Source organism: Netta rufina, assembly GCF_964035555.1.
Source record: "Netta rufina genome assembly, chromosome: 6".
Taxonomy (NCBI): Eukaryota; Metazoa; Chordata; class Aves; order Anseriformes; family Anatidae; genus Netta; species Netta rufina.
Window position 1 is genome coordinate 32,380,616 of NC_140129.1, and position 25,737 is coordinate 32,406,352.

The window sequence follows — 25,737 nt, forward strand, 5'->3', positions numbered from 1 at the left end:
ACTAGATGGCTGGTGCACAAGGAGATGCCCTCTCCAATTACCACAGCCACAGGAGCCAAGCTGCTGTTGCAGGAGGGCTCAGGGAACAGCTTCAGTCACAGTCTGAGAGTTTTCTGCAGGAAGGACAGGTGAAATTGGGTGATGCCACAGCCGATAACATGGACAAAGGGAAGGAAAATGTCCAGTGATGGATTAAAGAGAAATTAAATATAGCATCGACACATGGTGTAGTTATGTTGATGAGAGTGACCAACAGGAAGGGACAAATTGTCCTTGTCATAAGTAGAAGATGACTCAGGTTTCTGCTACCAAAGCCTTCACCTTCTTTCTTCCCCTTCACTTTGCCCTCTTTCTTATGAGCTCCCTACCCAAACTGTGAGTCTGGCTAAAACTCACTGCATGAATCTCTTCCCATGTTTCCATGCAGACCTTGAGGAACAAGCAACAACCCTGGGGCCAACCACAAAGTCTTCCCTCAAGGCTTTATTTTGGCTGGGGATGAACAAAACCAAAGCAGTGAGGTCAGATGGTGCCCACGGGCAGGTGTTTGCCTGGAGAAGCTGGAGGTGCCAAGACAGGGTCTCCTGGGTGCAGGCTCTTACCAGTCCCCCACCATCAATCTTAGAGCAGCATGCCGTCATGGACACAGAGCAGCTGTTGCAGTAAGCTCATCGGGTAACACACACATATATTAAAGTACCTTTAGCACACTTACTAAAACATATATTTAGCTAGGGAAAATAATCTTGCCCTGCCTATAAAAGTCAAAGTTTGCCTTTATAAATAACTCCAGGAACCCTGCACGCATCGGCGGAAATGGCGACGGTGTGCATGCTCAGTCTCCTTCCCTGAAAAGCTCTCTGAATAAAATATAAACACGCTGGAATATAAAGAACAGTTTGGTGAAGATAATGAAATCTAGTGAAGCCAGTAATTTACCCTGTAAATCATATAGCTACTTCTTCCTTACAGTTGCCTGCCCTGATTTACGCCATGAACCTTATTTCCGAGCTTCTCCCCGCTTTATTGCAAGCGTGGGAGCACAGACTACAGGCTTCTGCATGTCTCTGTGGCTGGCAAAGCCATTCATTTTTACCTTGAAATGTCCCACTCTAGCTATGCCCCGTTAGCTTGACACACTTGTTCTTTTTTCCAGAGTCTTCTCTCAGGTCTTTCTGAGAAAGGAGGGAAAGGCAGGCACCCAAAAATGACCATTTTGCACCCATTCTTGATGCAGTTGCTGGGAACAGGAGCAGTCACAGGGCTGTGTCGATGCTGGCCAGGGGGAGATGCAGAGGAGAGCCCCTGAGCTGCCTGGGCACCCCATGGCACCCCACAGCACCCCACAGCACCCCCAGTCTTCCCATGCACTCCCCAGCCTCACGCAGCCACCTCGGGGAGCCCTTTCCCCTTTCATCACTGGCACCAGAGGTCTTCCCATCAGCATGTAAAATTTTCCAACTCAGGCTCTCACATATTGCATGGAATATCTTCGGAAGGGGATGGAAATAATTGGGTGATATTGCCTCAATAACGCCTCTGCCTGTGCTGGGGCGCGCGGAGACGCGAAGTCTCACCGAGCCTCCAGGGCCAGCGGCGAGCCCTGCACGGCGCTGAGCTGCTGCACGGGGCTCAGCCCCATCCTCATTGCTTATTCACGCCTCTCCTTTAAGTCTAACCGCACCAGGGTGAGGATATATCTGTGAATTCAAGTGGATTTGCCTGGCAGGGTGTGCGTGTACATTAGGCAGGCATAAGGATGTGTGCACAGCGCTCTTCCCATGCCCGCGCAGGGTAGGGACTGCAGGGGAAAAACTGGATCTCAAGGAGCCTTTCTGATGTATGCTCCTTCAGTATTAAGATTTCTTCAGGCTTTGTATGCCTGGTAATATTGCTCTCATTTTGAATTTTCCTAATAATTTTAAGAGAAAATTTTTTGTGACAACTGCTGTTGATTTAAAGCTAATGTTTAGCCAGTAATGGGTAATTGTATTAGACTAAAAAAAGCTGCTGTAAAGTCGACCCCGGTCTGATTTTTAATTTACTGCATCATCAGCTACTTTTATGATACTATTTAATCTGCTGAAATAAAACTATTGCTCTATGAATACCTCTAACATTCAAGAAAGATTGTTTTTAGCCTTTCTGTTCTTGGGGCTGGGGAGTTGTTAATTAGCATATGAATTATTCCTGCAAATACATTTATTTATATTTGCTTTAATCGTCACAATACTCAAATAAGTCATGTGTTATAGTTCACTACGGACTCACTTTTAACCCTGCAAGGGGGCAAGGGGACAATGCCCATCCCTGCTTTGCACCGGCAGCAAATTCTTAAAATGCATTCTGTGTTTCCATGGAAAAAAAACACCAAACAACACAGAAACAATTCCAAACAATGCTAAATCACCTTCCCTCTATTTTTTCCTGTGAGGACCCACATCTTGCTCAGCCAGGATGGCCACATTCACTGCTACGTGCTGTAAAACTCCTGCAAGGCTGCCACAGTCAGCGGGGCTGTCCCAGCGAGCAGCCTGCTGTGCAACCCAGCAGCACGGGGGCCTGATCCTGCTCGCCCTATGCTCCTGAAGCTATGTGGTTGGGGCACAGCCATGGGTTTTGCCTCCTCCAGGATGAAGAATTCAGACTCCAAGAGCCAGTACCAAACCCAGCAGTGCCGACAGAAAGGCTCTCACTGAGCACAGGGGGCACCCACAGCGCCTACCCGGGGGTGATCCCACACTGACAGGAGGCCTGAAAGCTACTTTCATATAACTCGGAACAAGCAATGTTGTTACAAATGGGCTTTTTCTTGCTTATTAACTTCCTCCAGAAACAGCAGGAATGGAGGTCAAGCAAAGTAGCTCTCTGCCTCTGCTTAGTCAGCTCCACAGACCTCCCTGCGATAGCACAGCACCAGGGGAGAGCAGCATCCGAAATGGTGTGCCTCTTGTTTCAGCTGAAAAAAGGAACTTTGTCAGGAAAAACAAAAAAAAAAAAAAAAAAAGAAAAAAAAATCTATCACAACATATACTCTGCCAAAAAACACCTACTTAAAAAAAAAAAAAAAAAAAAAAAAAAAAGGAATTGTTTATTCACTACTCCTTTTAATAAACAGCCAACTCTAGTAAAGATTACCTGTGGGATAAATGGATGTGGTAGGAGGAAAGAAAGGCTCAGGGTGTGACCAAAAATGTATATCTGTGGCAAGTGAGTTGCTGGTTTTTCACATTCCCAATACAATTCTCTTGCAGCTTTAGGTTTATTTACCCTGGTAAATACTTGATTACCTGCCTGTGCCAAAGGTGGAAGAAGGCTGATGTTAAATCCACTATAAGACGATCAGGTAATGGTTACAAGGCATAGTAAGGTAAAACAAATAATTCTTAATGCTGTGCAACCACCTATTATTTTATCCAAACAATGTCTGGTTTTGTTATCTCCTTATGGTCGAATGCCTATTCCCTGGAAAGAGAGCAGAAGTCTCTTTTTACCTCAGTAATTAGCTTGTTCGAAAGCTCCCACAAATTCTTCCTATCATAAATTTTGCATTGCTCTATGCACAATAATGCACATAAAATTAAATAAACAATTTAATTAATTTAATTAAAATTAAATATTAAACATATTGTGTATAAGAAGCCCGTGTCTTTGATTTAATTGGGCAGGAGTACCCAAAGCAGTTTGGGTAACAGTGAAAAATAATTAAAAACAACAAGTACGGTAGCCTCTGGGTACGAAGAGTAGTTGGGAGCTTTCTCCTGAGAAAGGTTTATTTAATTAAAACTAAACTAATCTTTGGAAAACACTTGATAAGCATTTCATAATACAAATCATAATCCAAAAATGAAGCTTATACTTCGTCTACATGATACAGGAAAATAATATTAAATAATTCAATTCTGCCATGAGCCACTTTCCGAGCACGCACGGAATAATTCAACAGACAGCATGTTCACCACCTTCACATTTTCTGTAACATTTAGTTCATCTAGATACATATTAGTAAATTATATCAAGGCATAATGGATCCATAAGTGATAAGGCTGGGAATTAATGCTTTCTTTAGAGTGGTTAATGCTTCTTGGAGATGCAGCACAGACAAGGGAAGCAGAGGTAACTTATCTGCCAGGCAAGCTGTGCCTGTGCTGGCAGGTGAGCTGTCTGGCTGCGCGTGTGCTTCAGCGTCAGGACCGCGCTGAATTTCCAACCTATTCTTCAACACCTTTCATTCAGAGTAGAGAATATTATTTCCAGCATCTCCTAGCACTGGAGGTGGAATAGATTATTTATAGGGTGGTGTCTCTATCAATGCTTCATGCTGCCGAACGCTTGTATTTCTGATACCATACAGAGATTGTTTCAGCTCCCTGAAAAGCTTGGACCCCTCCCAAGGTGGCAAGCCATCCGCCTGGACATCAGACAGCCTGCCCTGCACAACCGCCCGCAAGCTGACAGGCTTTATAGGTCATTTCAAAAACAAATGCTTCGTTTTAACACCTCGACTGCAGCAGCCTCTCCAACACGCTGATGATGCCAACCGGCTTTTTGAGAAATGAATGGATGCAAAGAGAGCCTAATTGGCACTTTCAGACAAGAACTGAATATCACTCAGGTCTCTGCAGAGCGGCTTTGAAGTGACCAGACAATTTAAGTGACCTCTGGATGTAACTTCAAAAGCTGCAGCAGAGCCTGGTTCCTCTCCCGCTGAAGGGGCTCCAGCATTGGCAAGCTCCCATGGATGGCAGCAAGAGCGGGAATGGACCCTTCCAAAACCAGCTCCAGTGAAAGATCCAGGTTTCTTTTATGTGGGAGTGTTTTTTGACACTTTCCTGGGAAGATCCTGTTAGCTGACTTGTTGTTACTTTGGTTCATCTCCTGCCCACAGCCTTTTAGTAGAGGGCCGGGTGGTTCAGCAGAGATTTGTGTCTAGCAGAGGTACAAAGGGGCCCTTTACAGGGTGTGGGAATTTCCCGCATGTTGATTAACCTTGTACTGTAAAAGACTGTAGGCCAAATCCTTCAGTCCTCACGCAGACAAAAGTCCACATTGACTTACCCCAAATCTCCCTGCAAACGCTCATTAAAGTCAATGGCATTTTGCCTTGATGAGGGATGGGGATTTGGCCCCGTGGTTGTCGGTGCGATTGGGCAGCACCAGGAGAAGAGGATTACCGTGACACTGAGCCCACGGCGGGGTCTGCCACTAGCTTCCCTCCAGCCCCAAAACCCTACAGTAGGACCGTGCCGTGACAGCCAGCCCTGTGCTCCCATGCAGCATCACCCCATGGGTGCCCACTCTTGTCCCCATGCACAGCCACGCGGGTGCCACCCAGAGGTGGAGCAGCAATCAGGCACAGCAGCATCCACCAGGCTCCCATTCCCCAATGGAAAACAGCCCAGCCGATGGCCCCTCCAGGAGGAGAAACCCCTAATTCATAGCCACCTTATAGGAGGGATGGCCATCCAGAAAATAATAGAAATATAACAACAATAACAACAACAACAACAACAACAAAAAAAGTGTGCTGGTTTTTATTTGTTTGTTTTAGCTGTATCATAGCTCAGACCTTCCTTGCCATTGTGGTTCAATATTTACTGATCGAAAATATAGACTAGCTGCGAGCCACGGCTTTTGCCAGAAAGAGCGATTATCATCAGAAAGAAATGGGCATTAAAAGAATAGCTCTTCCATTTCCAGAATATAAAACAGACATTCAGAAGAACAAACAGAGCAGAGAAGAAATGATGGTCATTTGCAAGTAAAATATCACTAAACAATATAGCATTGGATTAACTGTTTCATGTATTTATTGTGAACGAATATATAGAACTTTACATGAGAAACTATCGGTACAAGCAAGAAACAATGCAGCCTTTTAAACAGCTGGCTTTTAACTTTAACGCTTCTGCACATACAGTACAAGCCCTCGCTCCCACTGAAGCCTATGCCACATCTCATATGGAGTTCAGTGCGGTCAGGATCAGGCACCAAGTTTTGAAACTTTTATTCTTCAATGTCCCTTTCGATAACATTGCCAACCCCAGTCTTAACAACCTCAATGTGCTTTGGACATGGTTATGGGCAAGAACGTGCAATATGGCAAAGAGGCACCAAAAGGTGCAGTCCAGGGGCCGATCCTGAAAACTGTTGAGGGACTTCTCCTCCTACAGACGTTTTAAAAGAAAAGGAGGGGAAGGGTAAAGAAAAAGCAGGCACATATTGAGTCCAGTCCTGCATTCGTGTGAAGCAAACCATTGAGCAGAACAGCGGCAAGGGCTGACTGGACCGGACAAAACCTGACTCAATTTATTGTCTTTTGTTGTGGTGTGCCAGGAATGCAGGAGCTCCAGTTATTTTGAATTTGGGCTGACTCTGCCGATGGCTTTGTACTCCAAGAACCTGTGGATTTCTGAAAATTGGTGCAGCTCTGATCTCTGGCTTTACAGATTTTCTCCCTTCTAGGGCTGTCTGAAATGTTCACATAATAATTTTGGTTACTCTGTGGCAAATAATAAATTTTGTGAATTTGTGATTAGTTTGCTACCTTTGTGTAGGCTCAAATTGGATGAATCTGATATTCCCCCTCCCAAAATAAAGCTCCAGAGAGGGATTTGTAACAAATTTGATATGCGGGTCTGTTCTAGTACTTGTCTTGGTTTACCCAGAAATCAGTCTAAAACATTTGCCATTCATTGCGTGCTTTAACACTGACACCAATTAGTACAAAGTTAACTCTGTTATTTAACTGAATATTAAAGAGGTACTGGGTCAAATGGTTACTGAGGTTCATACACTATTTACTTATTTATTTATTTGACCAGAAATTTAACACACAAGCATTTTCCTGGATCTTATTTTAAATGACAGAGTCTTTGCAGAAACAGGAATATAAAAAGAACAACAACAGTAGGGTTGGTCACTGCTTTCCCGGCAAACACAGTAGCTGCTCATTGAGATAATTAAAGCACCAGCATTAGAGATGCATAAGATAAGGACAGAGAAGTGTAGGGCTGGATTCATGCAACCTTTATGCTGCTTGATGCACAGGGTTGGGCCAGATGACTCAAGGAGTTGCCTGCAAGTCCATCTTCTGTGATTCTGTGCACAGGGAATAGCCGTATTTATTTTTAGTTCTTGAACTCTCCTTGCAAGCTCACTCTGTCCAAATTAAATAAATGCCTAAGCATCTTTTGAAACAGTTGGTAGCAGATTCTAAAGCCCTGATTTACTTTCAGATTCGCACAGGCAAAATTCCTACAAAATTCAAGAACCACTTTGCCAGACACACAAAGATGTTAAGTTTGATTCTCAGAAATCCTAATGGTGTAAGAGTGGCTTTGCTGAAGCAGGAAGAACCTAATAAGGAGTCCTTAAAAAAAAAAAAAAAAAAAAAGGAGTTTAATAATAATTAAAAAAAAAAGATAGGATTTGTCCCTTAATACGTAGCAACAACACTAATGATGTCGTTCATGTTCAGTCACATACATGCTTTCATAAATCATTTTTAATAATTTATTAGATATAATGAGGATCTTGAAGTGTGGCAAGCTTCTGCAATTTTAAATAAAGCTTTCAAGTAACTTTTCAAGCTCATGGAAGTAAAACCCAATAGCAAGTAACACACATCTGAACACACAAATCCACAGCAGAGCTATAACCTCCTTACAGGACAGGAGCGTGAGACGGGTGCTGCGCTCCCGCTTTGCTCAGAGCCATTGCTGTGGGGGCTCCTCTGGGGCCAGCACAGCCCAGCACAGCCCAGCAGTGCCAAATCACTTTAAACCAGCTCTCTATTTAGGACACCGACCCTGAAACCAATTCAGTGCGGGATATGGGGGGCAGTGGTCAGAGTTAGTGGTTTAAAGGGGTCCTGCAGGAGCCTGAATCTTTCTACAGCACTCTGGGATTTACTTTTTTGGGGAAAAATAAAAAATAAAAATTGTATCTGTGCTGCTCATGTCCCTGGCAAGTTCAAGCTGCCCCTCAGTGACTGCCCTGCACCTCTCATGGCACACAGGGCTCAGGGCTCTGAAATGGCCTCTGTTGCAGTGACAAGAGCCAGTGCCTCCACCTGTACAGGCAGAAAGGCACAACGTACAGGACACAGAGAAAGGTGCGAGGCACCAGTGCCTTGCTATCTGCTGGCACTGCTACGTGCCTTTATTTTTTTTTTGCCAAGAGGCTGTTTTATCCCAGCTACGGCAATATTGAGTCCACTAAGCCATTGCTGCGACTCCAGTGGTGCTGATATCCATTTTTAAATTAAAGCTCAGGTGAAAGCTGGCAAATCTGCATGCATGTGAGTTTTGTCTCTGCCTACGACTGTGCGTGCTTGCATCTCAGCCCAGTGCAACTCCCCTGACCTCAGGGCTGGGGGGTTTTGTTCCTGACAGGCTAGATGTGAATAAAATCATATGGTGCTGTGTTTTCACAGCTCAGCCTTCTGAGTCCCATCCCTCTGCCACTGAAATCAATGGCAAAACTCCCAACTTCTCTAGTTGTATCAGATGAGCTTTGTTCCATGGGCTGAAACGATCTAATAGATACCAGGTGTCCTTGATAGAGCCTGTGTGGTCTACAAGTAAGTGGAACATATTTTAAAAAGTCAAATATGAAACAGCTACATCACAGAACCTGTAATAACCCCAAACTGATATTATTATCTCTGGATGACATGATCAGTATCTGAAATGTGACTCAGTATGTAGTTATATGATGCATCCCATAACAGACATGTTCTGGGGGAAACTCAGCCGCATGTTACACTGCTACAGAAACAGATCCACATTTATGCTCATTTCCACAAGAAAGCACGGCCCTCGTGTGTTTTCACTTAAGGCGAAGAACCCCAAACAACCTTAAGTTAATCCAGAAATCCACTTTAAGTATACGTCTCTGCGTGTAAAAAGACCTACAGAAGTAAAAGGCTGCACGTGAAACCTCCAGGCTGCTGCACTGACATCCAGCTCCCCTCTTGCTCCAAGCTCTGACCCTGCCCCGTGAGATTCCCTGCCTGCTTGGCCCCAGCCAGTGAGCCTCAGCAACTCCCCCAGTAGCACAGATGAGAGGGAAATGATGTGGCCCTATAAATACCCACAGCTGGGCCATGCCAGCCATGGGATCCCACACCTCATAATGGGTGTAGATGGAAAATGGGCAAGGATTTTCCCAGTGCTCCCTCCTGGTGTGTAGATGGCACAGGAGTCTTGTCCAGCTCAGGCAAAACTCAGTGCTCTGCTCTGCACTGACACGAATAGGAATTGCTCTGTCCACCCCACAGCCTGATCCTGACTCACGGCACCTGCGGAGAGGGACCTCAGTGCAGATCCTGCTTGGTCTGCCCAAGGGAGGACCAGGGTTTCCACCAGGTATAGTCAGGTCAGTAGCCCAGGAACATGTGAATGGGAAGATCCCAAGGGAAAAAAAAAAAAAAGAAAAAAAAAAAACAAGGGAACAACAACTACAAAAGCACTGATCATTTTTCCAGTCTAATTAAAGGTCCTTAGATGTGACAATCCCAGTTCCCATCCAGATTGTCTCCTGGGGCTGCCTGCATGCTGGTGCTCGAGCCCTGGTTGGTTCTCACCTTGCACTTCCATGTCTTGGGGCAGCTTCTTTGGCTGTCCCTGACCACAAAGTTGGCCCAGGGCTCTTGTGGGGAGAACCAGCACCTGACAGATGAGGCACTGGAATCAGGAGGCTTCAAAGCTCTTTTTTTCCCCCTCTCTGCCTAAGAGGCAGGAGCAAGCCCCAAATCAAGCTTCCCTCCTCCACCAAAAACCCTGATGTTGTCCCCTAAGGGTTGAAGTGCTCGCTCCCAGCCTGGCCTCATGGGAAGCACCTCCTCAGCTGGGGCCAGGGGCTGCTGCAGGAAACCCCCCGGGAGAAAGTAAGCAAGGTGTGATGCTCCTAGACCAAATTTTAGGCAGCCAAAGCCCCCAGCTGACAGCCCTTCTGCAGGCAAAACTGCAGCTGGAGGCAGCCCCTGGAGTCAAAAGGGTACATGTTTAAATGAAATAATAACAAGAAGAAGAAAAAAAAAAAAAAAAAAAAAAAAACTACACTGGGCATCAGGAAAACACCCTTTAATGGGGCTCGACCCAATTAGTGTTTGTAAAAATCCAGTGCTATCTTTCTCTAGTCTTATCTTTTAACAGCCATCCTCTTTCATTATGGATTCGTCTCCTTAAGAGGGTTAAGTACTCGTAGTTTTCCAATAAAGATCTTGGAAAGTACGTTCAAGAGTAGCTTATTTTAACATTAATCACATTTAACAAGACTTTTACCAGAGCGGAGAGAACGCGTAACTAATTGTTGGAAGATCTGGTCAAGTTTATTGTAATGGGTAACTGTCGGGCAATTATGATTTATTTATTCTCAGGGAGATAAGGCACGCATTGTTCTCTGCAAGAAGGAAAAAAAAAAAAAAAAAGAGAGAGAGAAAAAAAAAACAACAGGGCTGATCTTAAAGTTAATATTAGTTACTTCCCATGCTCTTTTCACAGCTGAGGGGACCCACTGGAGCACAGACCCCATTCGCTGTCTTCACTCCCGATTTCTGGGTTTAAGCCGTGCTTAAACTCCCTGGGGGCAGCCGGGGAGGCCGTGCAGGTGCGCCCCCTCCTCTGCTTTTGGGGCTGCTGCCGGGGGGCGACACCGGGCAGGGTCACCGAGCCGCGCTGCCCGGCAGCCCCAGGCAAGGAGGGGGTCTTTTAAATCTGGTGGTCAAAAAAATAAAAATTACAAAAATAAAAAAAAATAAAATTAAAAAAAAAAAGGAAAAAGAAGAGCCCCGTTATTGTCGTACCCTGCTATCCCCGCCCGCCCTGCTGTCGGGGCGGTTTTACCCCCGCCTTTCCCCGGAGCCCTGCGGCTCCAAACAGCCCAAGCGAGGATGAGAAAGGGAAAAATAATTATAAACCACCACGAAATGTGCCCATGCCCTGACATCGCCCCAGCGCGGCGGCTCCTTCCCGAGCTGCCCCCTCCGAGCCCCCCCGGCCGCACCGATGGGGCCGGGCAGATGGCACCGGCACCGCCACCGCCACGGGGCCCAACCGGCTCGGCTCGGCTTGGCCCGGCTCGGCTTGGCCCGGCTCGGCAGCCCCGTCCCCTTTAGCCGTCCCCCACCCCCGCCGCCCCGACGGCTGGGCTGCGGCCGCCGCTCCCAAAGTTTTATTCGGCCCCTCGTTCCTCGCTGCTCACCTGGTGCAGTAAAGGTCAGAGCTCAGAGAAAATGACTCCTACTTCCAGCAAATGTGGCTCACCGACTTACTCAGCCGGAAGAAAGAGCTGCACCACCTCGTTTACACACACTCTTTTAAATCGGTTTCTAAGACATTTGGTGTGGATGGAGCACAAGGATGCACCTTACACGCTGCAGTCCGACAGCCAGCCTGAGACGGTGGCTCAGATGCTCCGTGTCCAACTCCCCAGCACGGGGAAAGTTACAGATTAATTAATTTATTCTTCTCAGCTCGGAACTTGCAACCCTTCTCTCCAAATTTCAGCCCTTCGCCATCTGGCAAAGTTTTTCCCAAACGGTTTTACATTTAATCGGAAACCGTTCGAGTCGCGGTTTTAAACCGCCCCGCAGCTCTGCCTTTATTTCTTGTCGGGCAAAATCGAGTCGAATCGAATCGGTTTCACCGATACGAAGCCGGAGCCCCGGGGGAAGCTCCGGGCCGTGCCCCCTACTCCGGGACCCCCCCGGGGCGAGCGCCCCGCCGGGAGCTCCCCCACCGCTGCCACCCCGAGACCTCTCGGGTGGTTTCGGGGGGGCGAGACCGACCCCTGCAGCCCCTCTTGTCCCCCCCCCTCCCCAGCCGCCGAGGGCTCCAGACAAGCAAATATCAGCGCCGGCTCGGCGGGCAGAGCTCCTACCTCCGCTTAGGCACTTGTTAGCGCTGCCTCGGACCTGACTCGACGGGGAGGGAGAGGAGCAGCGCTTGCTAATATTCCCTGTAAACCACCGTGAGATTCACTCTTAATCCCGGCGTGGCCTCGGGACCCCCGGGGGCGGCATGAAGGGAGCCGGGGGGGCATCTCCGAGCCCCCCGAGCCTCCCCGCGGCCGCGCCGTCGGTGCCCCGGGCAGCGCCGCTCCCCCGACGGGCCCAAGCCGGGGGGCCCCCCGCACCCACGGCCCTCCAAGCAGAGAGGGGAGGGGATGAGGAGCCCTCTTGTAAAGCTCCCGGCCGTCGGAGCCCTCAAGATAAACATCATTAGAAATCATTGTAATTGGGATTGTGAAATCTGACCTCTGACCCGCCGGGCTACGTGTCACAACCGTGTCCGCTTTGATTCCTCGAAAGGCGGCACAAAGGAACAAGCTCCGTGACAGGAGGCAGCGGGATCTGCGCCCCGGCCCGAGGGCACCGACGGGGGGGACCACGCGTGGCCTCCCCCCCCACCCCGTCTCATCTGCATATGCAAAGCAGCGGGGCGGGGGAGCCGGAGGGCTTGGGGGGAGGGCGAGCGGGCCGGGGTCCTGGGAGCGGAGAGAAAGGAGTTTCTGGGGGTCCCTCCACGTGGAGGGAGGTGGTCGGGGTGGGGGGGGCGCCTGCTGGCCGTTGGCTGCGGTCACACCCCCATAGCTGCTCCGCAGAGTTGGGGAGGGGGGAACTGACCCTAATTTCCGACGGCAGGACGGGAAGGGCACTCTGCTTTTCCTCCAGGGCTTTTCCGCCCGGGCTTGTACTTTCCCCTACGTGAGGCTTGGGTTTCCCCGGGGCAGGGCGTCCCGTCCGCCCCGTCCAGCCCCCAACCCGCACACCTGCTCCCTGTCCGAAGGGGAGGGCGATGCGGTTCCTGCCCTCAGTCCCTGGCCCCTACCCAGCAGGGAAGGCACCCTCGCCCCCTCCCCGGCTGCCCACCCCCCCGTGGCTGCCTGCCCAGGGGGTCGGGGGTCGCTCCCGGAGCCTTCTGTCCCCCATGAGACCAGACCTGGGCCACGCCGCCCGGTTCCCCTGGTCCGCTCCGCCCGGCTATGCGCGCAGAGAAACCTTAAAAGCATAATTACATTAAAAAGCCTGATTTGCTTAAATAATCCTCTTTAGGCTGCCTTTAATCTGCTCTATATTCCCCTCGTCGTCTTTATCCTTGCCTTGTCCGGCTCTGCTGAGCCCGACCCCGCGCCCCGGAGCCTTTCCCCGGCTGCAGGTAGGAGCGGGATGGGGCGGGGGATGGCGGGGCAGGGGGAGGCCGGACCCCCACCCTTAATGTCACCCATGGGTGCTGAGAGGGGAAATCAACACAGGGCCTGCTCCGGTAGCTGCACCTAAAAAGCTTGTGGCCGCAACTCCAGAGCCCCCCCGGATGCGTTCTCACCCCAGTTTTCCGCAGAAATGACATTTTCGCCTCTACAGCTCCAGGGAAGTGAGAGGCGGGGGTCAGAGCTGAGAAAGGCAGAGAACTGAATTGAAACGGGCGCTGGGAATGGGGCGCAGCCCCTCCGCATCCCCCCCCCCCCCCGGTGGCAGCAAGTGAGGGGGCCGGGGATCATCTGCCTCTGGACGTGTCCGGCGGTGGGGCTGGCACGTCGAAGGAGGGTTTCTTTTCCTGCGGGCAGAAGCTTTAAGTTTACGTTTCGATTCCAGAGGAAAGGAGAGAGGGAGAAAGAAGCGAAGAACTTTAGATGGCGCTCTACGACGTTTCTTTAAAGCCTCCGGGCCCTGCCGGCTCTCCGGCCTGCCGAAACCTCGGCGGGCAGAGGAGGGGGCTGGGCGGGGCTGGTGGGGATGCTGGGGTAGGGGGGGTGCCGTCGGAGGGGGATGGCGTGGGGGGGGAGATGCCGTGGGGCAGCGTGGGGTGGAGCAGGGGGTGCGGGTGAGGAGGGAGGGGGGCTCCCTCCGGGCAGGGCAGCCCCGGCCTGAGCCTCCAGCCGGGCTGTGGGGCGGCGGCGCTGAGCAGAAATAGTTGTGGGTGTTTTTTTTTTTAAGAAAAACAGCAAATAAAAATCTCACAGGCCGCTTCTCCACTGCCCCGCTGCTCCACTTCCCCAAGCCTAGGGGGAAAGCCCCTGAAACCTCCGACAGGGTGAGGTCGGGGGGAGCCGCGTACCCGACGGGAGCTGCCCGGTGCTGCCGCTCACCTACCCCGGCCATTGGGGGGCTGCAGGAGAGGGGCTCCGGCCTCGGCTTCTCGCCCTGACCCCAGCTCTCCCCATTTCCCCGGGCTTCGGGGGAGGGCTCCAGAGGGGCGGAAAGAAAAAGAGGAGCCACGACGAGCCGACAGACAGCCCCGTCGGGTGTCGCGGCTCCGTCTGCCCCACATCTCGGCACCGCGGAGGCCTCGCCCGGTGTCGGCCGCGGGTGAGCGGACTCCGAGAGCCCCCCCTCGGCCAGCCGCGACCCCGTGGGGCTCCCACGAGAGACACTTGTGGGGCGCGGGGCTGACCCTCGACGGCCGAGGACAAAGCGGCGGGCGCGGAGGCACGGCCCGGCTTGGCCCGCCGGAGCCCGGCGAGAAACCGAAGCGAAACGGGGCCGAGAGCCGGAAAGGAGCCGGGGGGGGCAACTTAATGCCACCGACATCACCCCCCCGGCCCTCAGCGGCCGAGGAGAGGCAGGGGCAGGGGGCCGGGAGCGGCCTCGGGGAGCCGTGCCCAGCCTCCGGCCTCCCCGAGCTGCCCGGGGAAGGCTCCGCGGTGGAAATTCAAGATGGGAGCAGAGGAGGTGTCACGCAGATCCCTTCTCAACACATCCCCGAGAGCGGAACGGCCGCACGGCTTTCAGGCATTTTCCTGCAGAGCCTGGCGATATATTGCCGCGTATATCACACCGCGGGGGGGGATTTCTTGGTGAAAAGGGAGACGCGGGAGGCGAGGCACGACCGAAATAACCAAAGAGATTTAAAAAAAATAAAAATAAAAATAAAAAAGGTAGGGAAAAAAAGGGGGAAAATATCGAAGGTCTCGGAAGGGTTTAAAAAAGGGGACGATCGGTTTAAAAATTGCTGCACTGATCCATCGAAAACAAAAACTAATTACGCCACTGAAATGGCACCATATACGCAGCATACTGTGTATGTACATATATATTTATTTTATCTGTATATATATATATATATATACACACAAACATCCATACACTAAAATAAAGAATTACAGCCAGCCTGGATCCTGAACACAGTCTACACTTTATTTCAGACTACAGATTTCTGAACATAATAAAATCTTTGGCTTGTAGCGGCGGGTTCAGTCTCGCAGTCTGTGGATCAGATTTTTTTTTTTTCCTCGGGAAAAAAAAAAAAATAAAAAGAGAGACAGAAATTCACACACACACAAACAAAAAATAAGATCGAACGAAAGATGAGGAAAGTCGGACATTTACTGTAAAGCAAGAGCAACGGACATCGGAAAAGAAAAAAGGAAAGCAAACAAAACGAACAAACGAACAAAAGAGAGAGGAAGAGAGAGAGAGAAGGGGAGAGAGAAACTGTCCAGCAAATAGAGATCGCTACACATATTTCTTACCTGAAATTAAATATATACAAGGTCATATGCTGTTTGGCTATATAGAGATAATTTTTTTTTTTTTGTAAGCGTTCATATTTTTTTTTCTTAAGTGAAGTCCTTATACTATGGATAGACAATAGATCTGCTTTTAAATAGCACCTGTCCGTGGCTAGGGCTGTCCTCACTCGCTCTCCTCTTTGTCCTGCACGGTGGTGGTGGAGTGGTTGTAGAGTCCCTGGGCCATGAGGTGCAGCGCCAGCCCGTTCTTGATGCCCGTCGCCTTCTTGATCTTGGCGCGCTTGTTCTGGAACCAGATCTTGATCTGGGACTCGTTGAGGCTCAGCTCCTGGGCCAGGCTCTGCCGCCGCTGCTCCGTGATGTACCGGTTGGCCTGGAACTCCGCCTTCAGCCGCTGCAGCTGCTCGGCCGTGAACGCCGTCCGCGGCCGCTTGTCCTCCTTCTCCGTCTTCTTCTTCTTCAGCTTCCTGGTGCGGGGGCCTGCGGGCAGGGCACACACACGCCGCTGGGCAGGGCCCCGCCGCCGCCCGCCGCCCGCCGCCCCCGCCCCGCCGCCCGACGGAAAATGGCCGACGGGGGGGGAACCGCGCCGGCACCCCCGGCCCGGCCCCGCCGCCCCGGCCCCGCCAAGGGGAAGAAAGGGAGAGGAGGAGCGGGGAGGCCCGGGGAAACGCGCCCATCTCCTGCAACGGGCAGGGGGCGAAGGGGGAGAGCCGCCCGCTAGCCCCTCGCCCCGGGCCCGTCGGGGCGCCGCGCTGCTCGCCCCGACGGGGGGGCTCCGAGGCTCCGGGGGGCGGCCGCCGTCCTGGGGCCGGGGTCCCCGCGGCCAGCCCCGGCAGCAGCCGGGGGTCGCCCGGGGATCCGGTGTTTGCCCGGCCCTGGAGGGCCCCGCACGCCACCCGTTTGCCAGCCCTGCCCGCCGCGACCCCCGGACACCCAAACCCTAAGGGTTCGCAGCCCCATCCCTCGGGCCGCCCTGGGGCCGGGTGCCGAGCCGTGCCGAGCCGTGCCGTGCCAGCATCCCGGCCCCGAGCACCGGCAGCCCCGGGAGCGGAGAGGGAAGGCGGCCCTGGAGGATGGGGGCTGCGAAAATCCCCTGACAGCTGCCGGGCCCGCAGCCCCCAGCCGGCTGCAGCAGCCGGAGCCCGGCGAGGCCTCCGAGTAGGCCGAAAGCTCTTGTCCCGGTTCAGCACGGCTTTGCCCCGGCTCGGCGGGGAGCGGGCCGGGGCCCGGCAGAGCTGGGGCCGGGGGAACGAGGCTGCCTGGGGCCGGCACCTTGCAGCGGAGGTCGCAGCCCCCGGCCCCCGCAGCCCGCTCGTCCCCGAGGCCGGGAGAAGCCCCGCGGCGGCCGGGGCCGGCTCCGAGCACAACAAAGAGCGCGGCTGAGCCGAGCCGAGCCGGGCCGGGCCGGGATGAACCGGGCCAAGCCGAGCAGCCCTGGGAACGTGCGGGGGGCTTAAGGGTCGGCGTGCAAAAATACCCCGCTGTCCGAAGAAAAGGAAGGGAAGGGAATAAAGGCGCAATGCGAGATGCCTGGCGCCCGGCGGGCCTGGAAAGCGGTAATAACGCAGCAGCCGTGGCCGGGCCGGCCGGCGGCGAGGGTAGCCTGACAGCTCTATCACTCCATCAATCACCGGAGTCAATCAAAGGGGCTTTTCCGAGCTGCGAGTCGCTGGACGTGTCAATAACTGGGGATGGAGGTGGCTCGGCCGGGAGCGGAGCGCTGCCCACCGGCCCCGGGAGCACCGCGCCGGGCACCGCCGCCTTCCCCGGGTCCCCCGGCCTCGCATTGCCCGGGCCTTGGAAGAGGAACCGGCCCCGGTCCCGGTCCTGGACCCGGTCCCGGTCCCAATCCCAATCCCTGTCCTGGTCCCGGTCTCAATCCCGGTCCCGGTCCCGACCCGCGCTGGAGGGTCCTGGGCTGCTGGCCTGGGGTGTGACTGGGGGGTCCCCCTCTCCTCTCCTTCCGCTTTAAAAAATAAAACTAAAAAAAAACTGACAATGGAAAACAGTGACCAGCGGGGACAAAACGAGGGGCTGCGGGGTCACGCCAAGTGGACGGAGCTCGCAGGGGTGCCCGGCCGGGAGCACCCCCCGGGCCAAGCCTCGACCCCTCCCAGTAGCGGGCAAGGAGCAGCGGCCCCCGCGGCCTATGGAGGCCGGAGGCCCCGAGAAGCAGCCCCTCGGCGACCTGCCCGAAGACCCTTTTTCTCTCCCCCCCCCCCATAAACCCCCTCTGCACCTCCAGCAGCCGCTCAACATGTGGCTCGGCCAGCCCCCCCCCCCCGCCACCCAGCCGCCCGTCCGCGGCCACCGGCACCGGGGAAATAAAACCGGGGTGTGTTTGGGGGGGGGGGGGGAGAGAAAGAACAAAACAAGCGAGAAGCCAAATCCGCTGCCTTTTTTTTTTTTTTTTTTTTCCCCGCAGCGCTCCCGGCCCAGCGCCGCCGCGGTGGGGACCCCCCCGGGCTGCAGCTGGGTGGGGGGGGGGGGGGGGCGACCGGGGGCACGGGCAGGGGCTCGCAGCCCCTCTCCGCGTCTGAATGCGGCCGAATCGGGGCCCGGCGTCGCATTCAAATTCGGCGACTCGGAATAGGAAGGCGGAGGGGATTTTGGGGAGGGGGGAAGAAGTGGGGGGGGGGGGGACGGGGACGCGTTTCCTCTCGCCCCGGGTGACCCAGGACCCCCCCCCGCGCCGCCCCACGCGAGGTCCTCAGCAGGCTGGAAGCCAAAGCAAAGGGGAGGAGGGGGGGGGGGGGGGACAGGGGAAGAAGAGGGGGGGGGAGCGACCTTGTCACGATTTTAACAGCTCCCAGATGCTCCGCGCTTCCTTACCCGAGGACGGTCTGTCTGAATACCTAGTGCAGTAGACCCAGGCAGGCCACACCAGCGGCTGTTGCGAGTCGGGCTTTATAACAGGTCCTCCATTATTAGAGCCCATGAGGAGGATGGCGGGGCTGCCGTGCTCCCCGTACTTGGCCGGGTGAGTGTCGCCCCCTTCGCCGGGGGGCTTGGCCGCCCCCGACGCCGCCACCCCCGCCGCGCCGGGGCTGGCTTTGGAAGCGGCGGCGGCGGCGGGCGGCGCGGCCGGGGAGCCGTCGGGCCCGCAGTTCGAGTCCGGGCACAGGAGGGCCGGCGGGTTGGGCGGCCGGGCCAGCAGCGGGTTGATGTTTTCTCTACCTGAGCTCTGCCCTCGGTCTCCATCCCGCTCCCGGCTGCTGCTGCTGCTTCCTCCTCCTCCTCCTCCTCCGCCGCCGCCGCTGCCGCAGCCGCCGGTCGGAGCGGGAGGCTCCTTCTTGCAGCCGAAGTCCGGCCTCAGGATGTTGTCGATGAAAAAGTTGGTGGTGCGCTGAGGGGGCGGCGGGGGAGGCGGCGGGGGGCGGCGGCGGGGAAGGGGCAAGGGGCAGGGGGCGGCGGGGGAGGCGGGCGCGGGGCTGGGGGACACGGGCAAGCTCTCGCCATCGCTGCCGCTGCCGCTGCTCGCCGGGCCGGGCGGCGCCGCGTCTCGGTGGCCGTGCCCCTCCGGCGGCTCTTCCATCCTCAGCCCCCGCCACGGAGCTCGCCGCCTTTTTGCCCCCCCCACCCTCCCCCCCACCCACCCGCTTTACGCCCACCCCACTTCGCGGGTGGGTGGTGGGGTGGGGAAAAAAATTTTAAAAATTTCAAAAAAAAAAAAAAGAAGGCAAAATTTAAAAAAATAAATAAATAAAAGAGAGGAAAAAAAAGAATAAAATCCACTTGTTGGGCTGGAGCTGAGATTTTTTTTTCTCCCCCTCGCACGGATGGATCCAAAACCGGGAGAGCCACTCGAGGGCTTCTTCCCCCCTTTCTCCCGATCAGCTTATATTTCCATCACCAAAAAAAAAAAAAAAAAAAAAAAAAAAAAAAAGAAGCACCAAAACCGCGTGCAGCCACACAGCGGCCCCCCAAAAACCCGCCCCCCGAAAAAAAAAAATTAATAAATAATAAAAGAAAGGACTCAAAATCTGCCCATCTCCCCGCGGCGGCTCCGCGCTGCCCCGGTGTCCGCCGCTCTCTGCCCGAGCCCTTCCCCGCCAGCGTGCTCGGGCTCCGGGAGGAGGAGGGGGGGGGGGGGCGCTTTTTCTTTTTTTTTCTTTTTTTTTTCCCTTAATTTTTTTTTTTTTTTTTTTGGCCCCAAAATAAAAAGGCAAATCTCTGACAGCTCCGGTCTTTGCAAGAAACTCTCCCTAAAAAATCCCTCGGCCCCACTTTTTGGGCTCGCACCGGAAGCACGTGAGGCGGCCCCGCACGTGGGGGCGGCCAATGGCGCTCCGCCGCCAACGCCGCCCCCCCCCCCGCCCCGGAGCCGCGCCGCGACGGGGCGGGGGCGCCCGGGCTCCACGCGTATTTAGGGACACCCCCCCACCACCCCGCTAACCTCCCCCCCCCATAACTTCAACCCCCCGGGATGAGCGCCTCTTCTGTCCCTTTGCTCGCACACCCCATAATAATAACACCCCCCCACACCCCAAAAATAATCCGCGGTGCTCATCTTCCTCCTGTTCATTTTTATTTTTATTTCTTGCTTAGGGAGGTGGGGGCAGTCCGGAGTGGAAACTTTTTTTTTTTTTTTTTTTTTTTCTTTCTGGAGGAATTAAAATGAAAATAACACTAAATACTGGTAATCGCCGCGGCGCTGAGCCGGGCTGGGAGCCGCCGGGCTGGGCTGTTTCTTTATTCTTATTATTTCGGAAGAAGAAGCAGAGCAGCCGCCAGCTTGCAGCTGACTCCGGATCGCGTTGCCTCGCCTGCTTTCTAATGTTTGCTTGTTTGTTTGGGTTCGGTTTGGTGCTTTTTTTCTTTTTTCTTTTTTTTTTTTTTTTTTCACCTGGTATTTTATTCTCCCCAGCACCTTGGGGAGTGTGCTGGGGCAAAAGGGAAATGTAAGGGTTTTGCGGGGTGGGGAGAGCCGGGGACTTTTTTGAAGACTGTTACAGGTTTCCAAAAAGTAATTTAGAGGAGGAGAAGGAGGAATAAAATAATGTTAAAAAGCACAAGTCCGAAGCGCAGGTTTTGCTTTCTCACCGCACAGGGCTCCCGGCTCCGCTCCCCGCCGGCCACAGGCACCTGCTCGGGGCTGGAGCCGCGCCGGAGCCCGGGGCCGCTCCCCGGGGCTGGGGCAGGGCAGAAGCCGGAGCCCGGACCCCCGGAGCTCCCCGGGGGTCCCCACGTTCCCCCCACGGCCACGGGTGGCGGGGAGGCCGCGGGGCTCCGCGCTGCTCCGCGGCGACGGCCCGGCGGCACGTGCCGCCGCCTATAGATCCTATACGTGCACGATGCTTTAGGGCTGCGTGCTCAGGCACCCACGGGTGGGCACCGGGAGAGCCACGCGTGTTTTTTGCCCGCCGAGTGGCCGCTGCGGCCGGCGGCGGCCGGGAGCATCGCTGGTGTCGAGAGCATCCCGGCGGCAGCGGCCGAGCGCGGAGCTCCGTTTTCTGGGCTTGCAGGACACCGGGAGCTGGCTGTCACCGGGAGCTGGGGGTCACCGGGAGCCGGGGGTCACCGGGAAGCCGCTGTCACCGGGAGCCGGCTGTCACCGGGAGCCGAAGGAGCCGGCACCTCCCTCGGTCCGGCGGCCGCGCACACCTCCGAGGCACGCTCGGCTCTTTGCCGGACCGGGGAAACATTACCAAATTGTTACCTCCAGCCACACAATAATCTCCTAAAATAATAGCTGGCATAACGCAATCAGCCCTGGAATCAAGGGCTTCATCCGCAATTAAATGAATGTTAACACCCCCCCACCCCCACCCCCCCGCATTCACAATATCATATCATTTACTCGCACCGAAATTGGGTTTATTTATATTTAAGTTAGCAAAATTGAAATCTTTATCCCAAAAGCGAGCGTGGGTACTTAATTAAATTCTAATTAGGACACTATCAATATCCCATTTAGCCACGTAGCCTTTGTGAGCCGCGGTCCCTTTCAGAGCTGTAAATGGGGGCTCGCTGCCTTATCTCTCCTGCAAGAGACGCCTTGAGAAGGGCTGCAAAAGATAATTTATAGGTTTTAATTACTCTTCATTCCGCCTGATCAGCTTGGCGTTCATCACAGGACGGCGAATAAAACCTGGTCAAAAGCACTGTCACTATTCCCTGGCAAGACGCTTAATCAAAGTAAGCAGGGCCATATTACACGCTGCGAGCTTCTTCACGTAATTTCCCAGCTGCTGATAAAGCTAGTTGAATAATGCTGCAGTCCTTCGGAGACACCATTTACAGAAATGACTTTATTGACGGCTTAACGTCGGTAATTCATTTTACCTTTCATGTATTGGGAGCCCGGATTTGTTACAGTAATAGGATGATAAATGTCCTGGCGGCCCTATAGCTTTTATTATTGAATACAATACACACACCCATCCTTAAATGTTCCAAAATTGGGTAACAAAAGGGAGAGAGAGAGAAATCGAAGCCTTTAACTATTTAATTTGCCTTTCTGAGCGCAGGGGGGGCGAAGCGAGTGTGTGAGTGTGTACGTGTGCGTGTGTGTGTGACGGGGGGGTTATTTCATCTGGAGTCCTCCCTTCGTCTAGAAACTGTTCTGGATTTTAAAGGCTTCTCTATAAATTGAGTAGGTTTGTGTATGGAGGGGGTGGGGGATCGCCTGGATGAATGAGGAGGGGTTAAAGGAAAAGACGAAGTATATTTCCAGGCTGGGTATTTTTTCCACCACGACCCTTCCTATCTAAATAGATAGATAAATATTACACTCCGGCTAGCAGATAGTTACAGTAATCGGGGTAATATGTCTACATCGTGTCTTAAGGATGGCAGCTTCAAAAAAAATAAATAAAATAAAAAACTGGTTAAGAAAAAGTTTCCTCCGCAACTCGTGGGTGCCCGGTCCCCCCTCGGAAGCTCCCTGATGCCGTTTGAGCCTTTCTTTCCCCACCGTCCCGTGACCCTGGCAGGGAGAAAATCAAACCTGGGCGAGGGATTGAGCTCTGCCTGCGGCCGTGGGGATGCGGGGATGCGGGGTGAGGGTACAGAATGCGGGGTGCCCGCCATCGGGTCGCGGGGAGGGCTCCCGCATCGCTCCCGCAGCCCCAAACCAGCCCGCGGTGCCCGCAGCCTCCTCGGGAACGGGACGAAATCAGCGCTCCGATTTCGTTTTATTTAGCTTTTTTCTTTTTTTTTTTTTCTTTTTTCTTTTTTTTCTTTCTTTCCTTCTTTTCTTTTTTTTTTTTTTTTTCTTCTTTCTGGGGAAGGCCAGTGGAGGAAACAGGGATTTAAATTAAAATTAAAATCGGATCAAAAATCCTTTGCATTTTTTTTTCTTCCTCGACGCCCTTATAGAAAGGAGGAAGTATAGAAACGTGGTTAATATACGCTGTGGTAATCCTATTTCTAGGTCTAGATCAGATCTCATTGGGGCCTTTGCTGAAGGACATAAATGAGTTGTTCTAATACAATAGATTTCATCCTTCCTACAGGGACTGGCTGACCAGAGGTTTTGTTAAAAGTGAATGCGAATAGATTTCTGCTACAAGTGCAGCATTATTATTATGAGCTGTAAGGTCAGACTATACATTCCGGGTCCCCAAAGCCTATAGACCCTGGGAAATGCGCGGGATATACCACGTCATTGTACCTGACAGTCTCTTCAATAGACTAATTCAATTATCGCTTGGGGATTCAGTCTTCATTGAAAGCAATAATAGCAGTGTAATTCGTTGGTAAATAGGTAGTGGAAGCAGCCCCGCTCGCAACTTTTTTTGCGGGGCACAGGTTTATATCTCCGGGCTTCAAAATCTCTCTCTGCACCGGAGCGGGGAAGGAGAAAGGGGAGGTTTTGATTTTGGAGAAGGGCCGGGGAAAGCCCGGCGGTGACGGCCGGAGCCTCGCAGCCCGGCCCGGAAAGCTCCGGGGCGCAGCCGGGGCTGGGTCCGCGCGTCCCCGCGGGCGGCTGCAAGACCGACACCGCCGGGACCACCCCACCCCAGCAATGCCGCCCGGCTTTCGGGACTCGGGAACTTCAGGGGAAAATTTGGGTTTCTTTTCTTTTCTTTTCCTTTTTCATTGTCTTTTCCCTCCTTCCTCAGAGGGGTCGGAGATTAAAATAGTCCGGCGAAGTTTCTGTGGAGGGGAGGGAAAACTGTCCTTCTTGTTGTTAGCGGTGTTATTGGTTTGTTTCTTTACGAAAAATAGAAAATAAAAAGAAAAGAAAAAATAAAAGGAACAATAAAGAAAGGAAAAGGAAAAGGAAAAAGAAAAGGAGAAAGAAAAGGAAAAAGAAAAAGAGAAAGAAAAGGAAAGGGAAAAGGAAAAGGAAAAAGAAAGGGAAGAGGAAAAAGAAGAAAAAGGAAATGAAAAGAAAAAGAAAAAGAAAAAGAAAAAGAAAAAGAAAAAGAAAAAGAAAAAGAAAAAGAAAAAGAAAAAGAAAAAGAAAAAGAAAAAGAAAAAGAAGTAAAATAGAAAAGGAAAAACGGAAAGGGAAAAGAAGAAAAAGAGGGGAAAAAAAAAAAAAGGAAGAAGAGGAAGAAGAAAAAGACAGGAAACCAGAAAAGACAGGAATAAAGGATAGCCAAAGAAAAAAAAAAATAAAAAGAGAAAGAAAAGTAGAGAAGTGAAAAGAAAAACTAAGAGAAAAAAAAAGAGAGAGAAAGAAGAATAGAGAAGGGAAAAAAAAAAAAGAAAAGAGTGGACAAGGATAGAGTGGGAAAAATGAAAGAAAGGAAGAAGAGAAAATAAGAGAAAAGAGGAAAAAAAGGAGAGAGAAGAGAGAGGGAAGAGAGAGGGAAGAGAGAGAGGTAGAAAAGAAAGAAAAAAAGAAAAAAAGAAAAGAAAAGAAAAGAAAAGAAAAGAAAAGAAAAGAAAAGAAAAGAAAAGAAAAGAAAAGAAAAGAAAAGAAAAGAAAAGAAAAGAAAAGAAAAGAAAAGAAAAGAAAAGAAAAGAAAAGAAAAGAAAAGAAAAGAAAAGAAAAGAAAAGAAAAGAAAAGAAAAGAAAAGAAAAGAAAAGAAAAGAAAAGAAGAAAAACAGAGAGAAGGAAAGAAAGGGAGGAAGAAAGGAGGGAGAAGAGCTCGCTGCTTCCCAGTGGCCTGGCTGCAAAGCCCCTTCCCATCTGCTTCCCAAGCCCCCCCGCCTCCCACCCACCTCTGCAGCCCCCCCCTACCTCGCTGCGAGCAGCACAAGTCACCTGGATCGGCTGCCTTAAAATGTGCCGGCTCCCGGGGCCGTTCCTCTGGAGCTGCCCGGGGCAGGAACGCACCGGAGAAGGGCAGCGACATCCTCCCGACGGGCGAGCGGTCCGAGCGGCTCCCTGCAGCCCCAGCTGCCTCCCTGACAATCTGGTTTAAGTTACGGGGGATGTTTCCGAGGGCTGCCTCACCCCACTTCGGGTCAGATCCTCCCGTCCCCTCGCTAAATAGGCTATGAACGGGGGCTGAAAGTTTGCTCGGGGCTTCCCGCTGCGCCCAGCCCGGCTCCGGCAGGCTGCTCCCGGCGTGCGCCCCGCTGCACCCTGCCCGCGGTGCGGGACTGGCTCGCACCCATTTACATTGCGAAATCTGGTTTCAATTTCCTCCGGCTCTCCCTGCTACCTACGCCTCGCTCTGCTTCTGGGTCTGTTCGGCGAGCCGGCAGCCGAGGGGCGAGCTGGGGACACTTTGGCGAGGGCTCACGCCTTGCACCGCCCGGCCCCGGAGGGTGCCGGCCCCCGCCCTCGCCACTGCGCACCCGGGGCCGGGACCGGCGCCGGGGCCGCTCCGCGGGGCTCCGTGGCCGGGGGAGGGGGAACAGCCCCCAGCGCTTTTCCCACAAAGGGGCACACGCGGGTCCGACCCCCGTGGTGCGCCCTGCAGGGTTGGGGGGAGGTCCGTGGGGCGCCTCTCTCCGCGCAGCCCCACGCGTGCGGTGTTTCTGGGCTCCCCACGCGTGTGCAAGTCGCGTGTCCCAGCGTGGGTGCAGCGAGAGCGCAGGGGAAGGTTTTCCTTGCGTGTGCACACGCGTGTGCAAATAGGTGTAGCCGTCAGCTCGGGGGGCGCACGACCCCCGGCTTCCCACTCGGGCCAGAGCTGCCGCTCCCCATCCGTGGGGGTTCTCCCGCAGGACCCCCCTGGGGGCAGGGGGACGCCTCCCGTGGGAAGTTTGCCCAGCGCGGCGTGGAAGGATGCTCCCCAGGGTCCTCTCCCCGACCCTCAGGTGCAGCCCCCAAGGCTGGCTCGGGCTCCAGCAGCGACCCCTGCCCACACTGCCCCAGGGGTGGGAGATGACCCGGTCTTTAATTTTAATTA

The 25,737-nt window shown here is 53.3% G+C and overlaps 1 protein-coding gene across 1 annotated transcript; it reads right to left on the bottom strand.

The window, feature by feature from the left end:
- Positions 1-15,640: 15,640 nt before the first annotated feature.
- On the bottom strand, positions 15,641-19,015 carry EN1 (engrailed homeobox 1; the record flags this gene model as incomplete). Its single annotated transcript, XM_084288793.1, has 2 exons — positions 15,641-15,957; positions 18,313-19,015. 2 exons carry the CDS (start codon positions 19,013-19,015, stop codon positions 15,641-15,643), a joined length of 1,020 nt encoding a protein of 339 aa, XP_084144919.1.
- Positions 19,016-25,737: the final 6,722 nt, after the last annotated feature.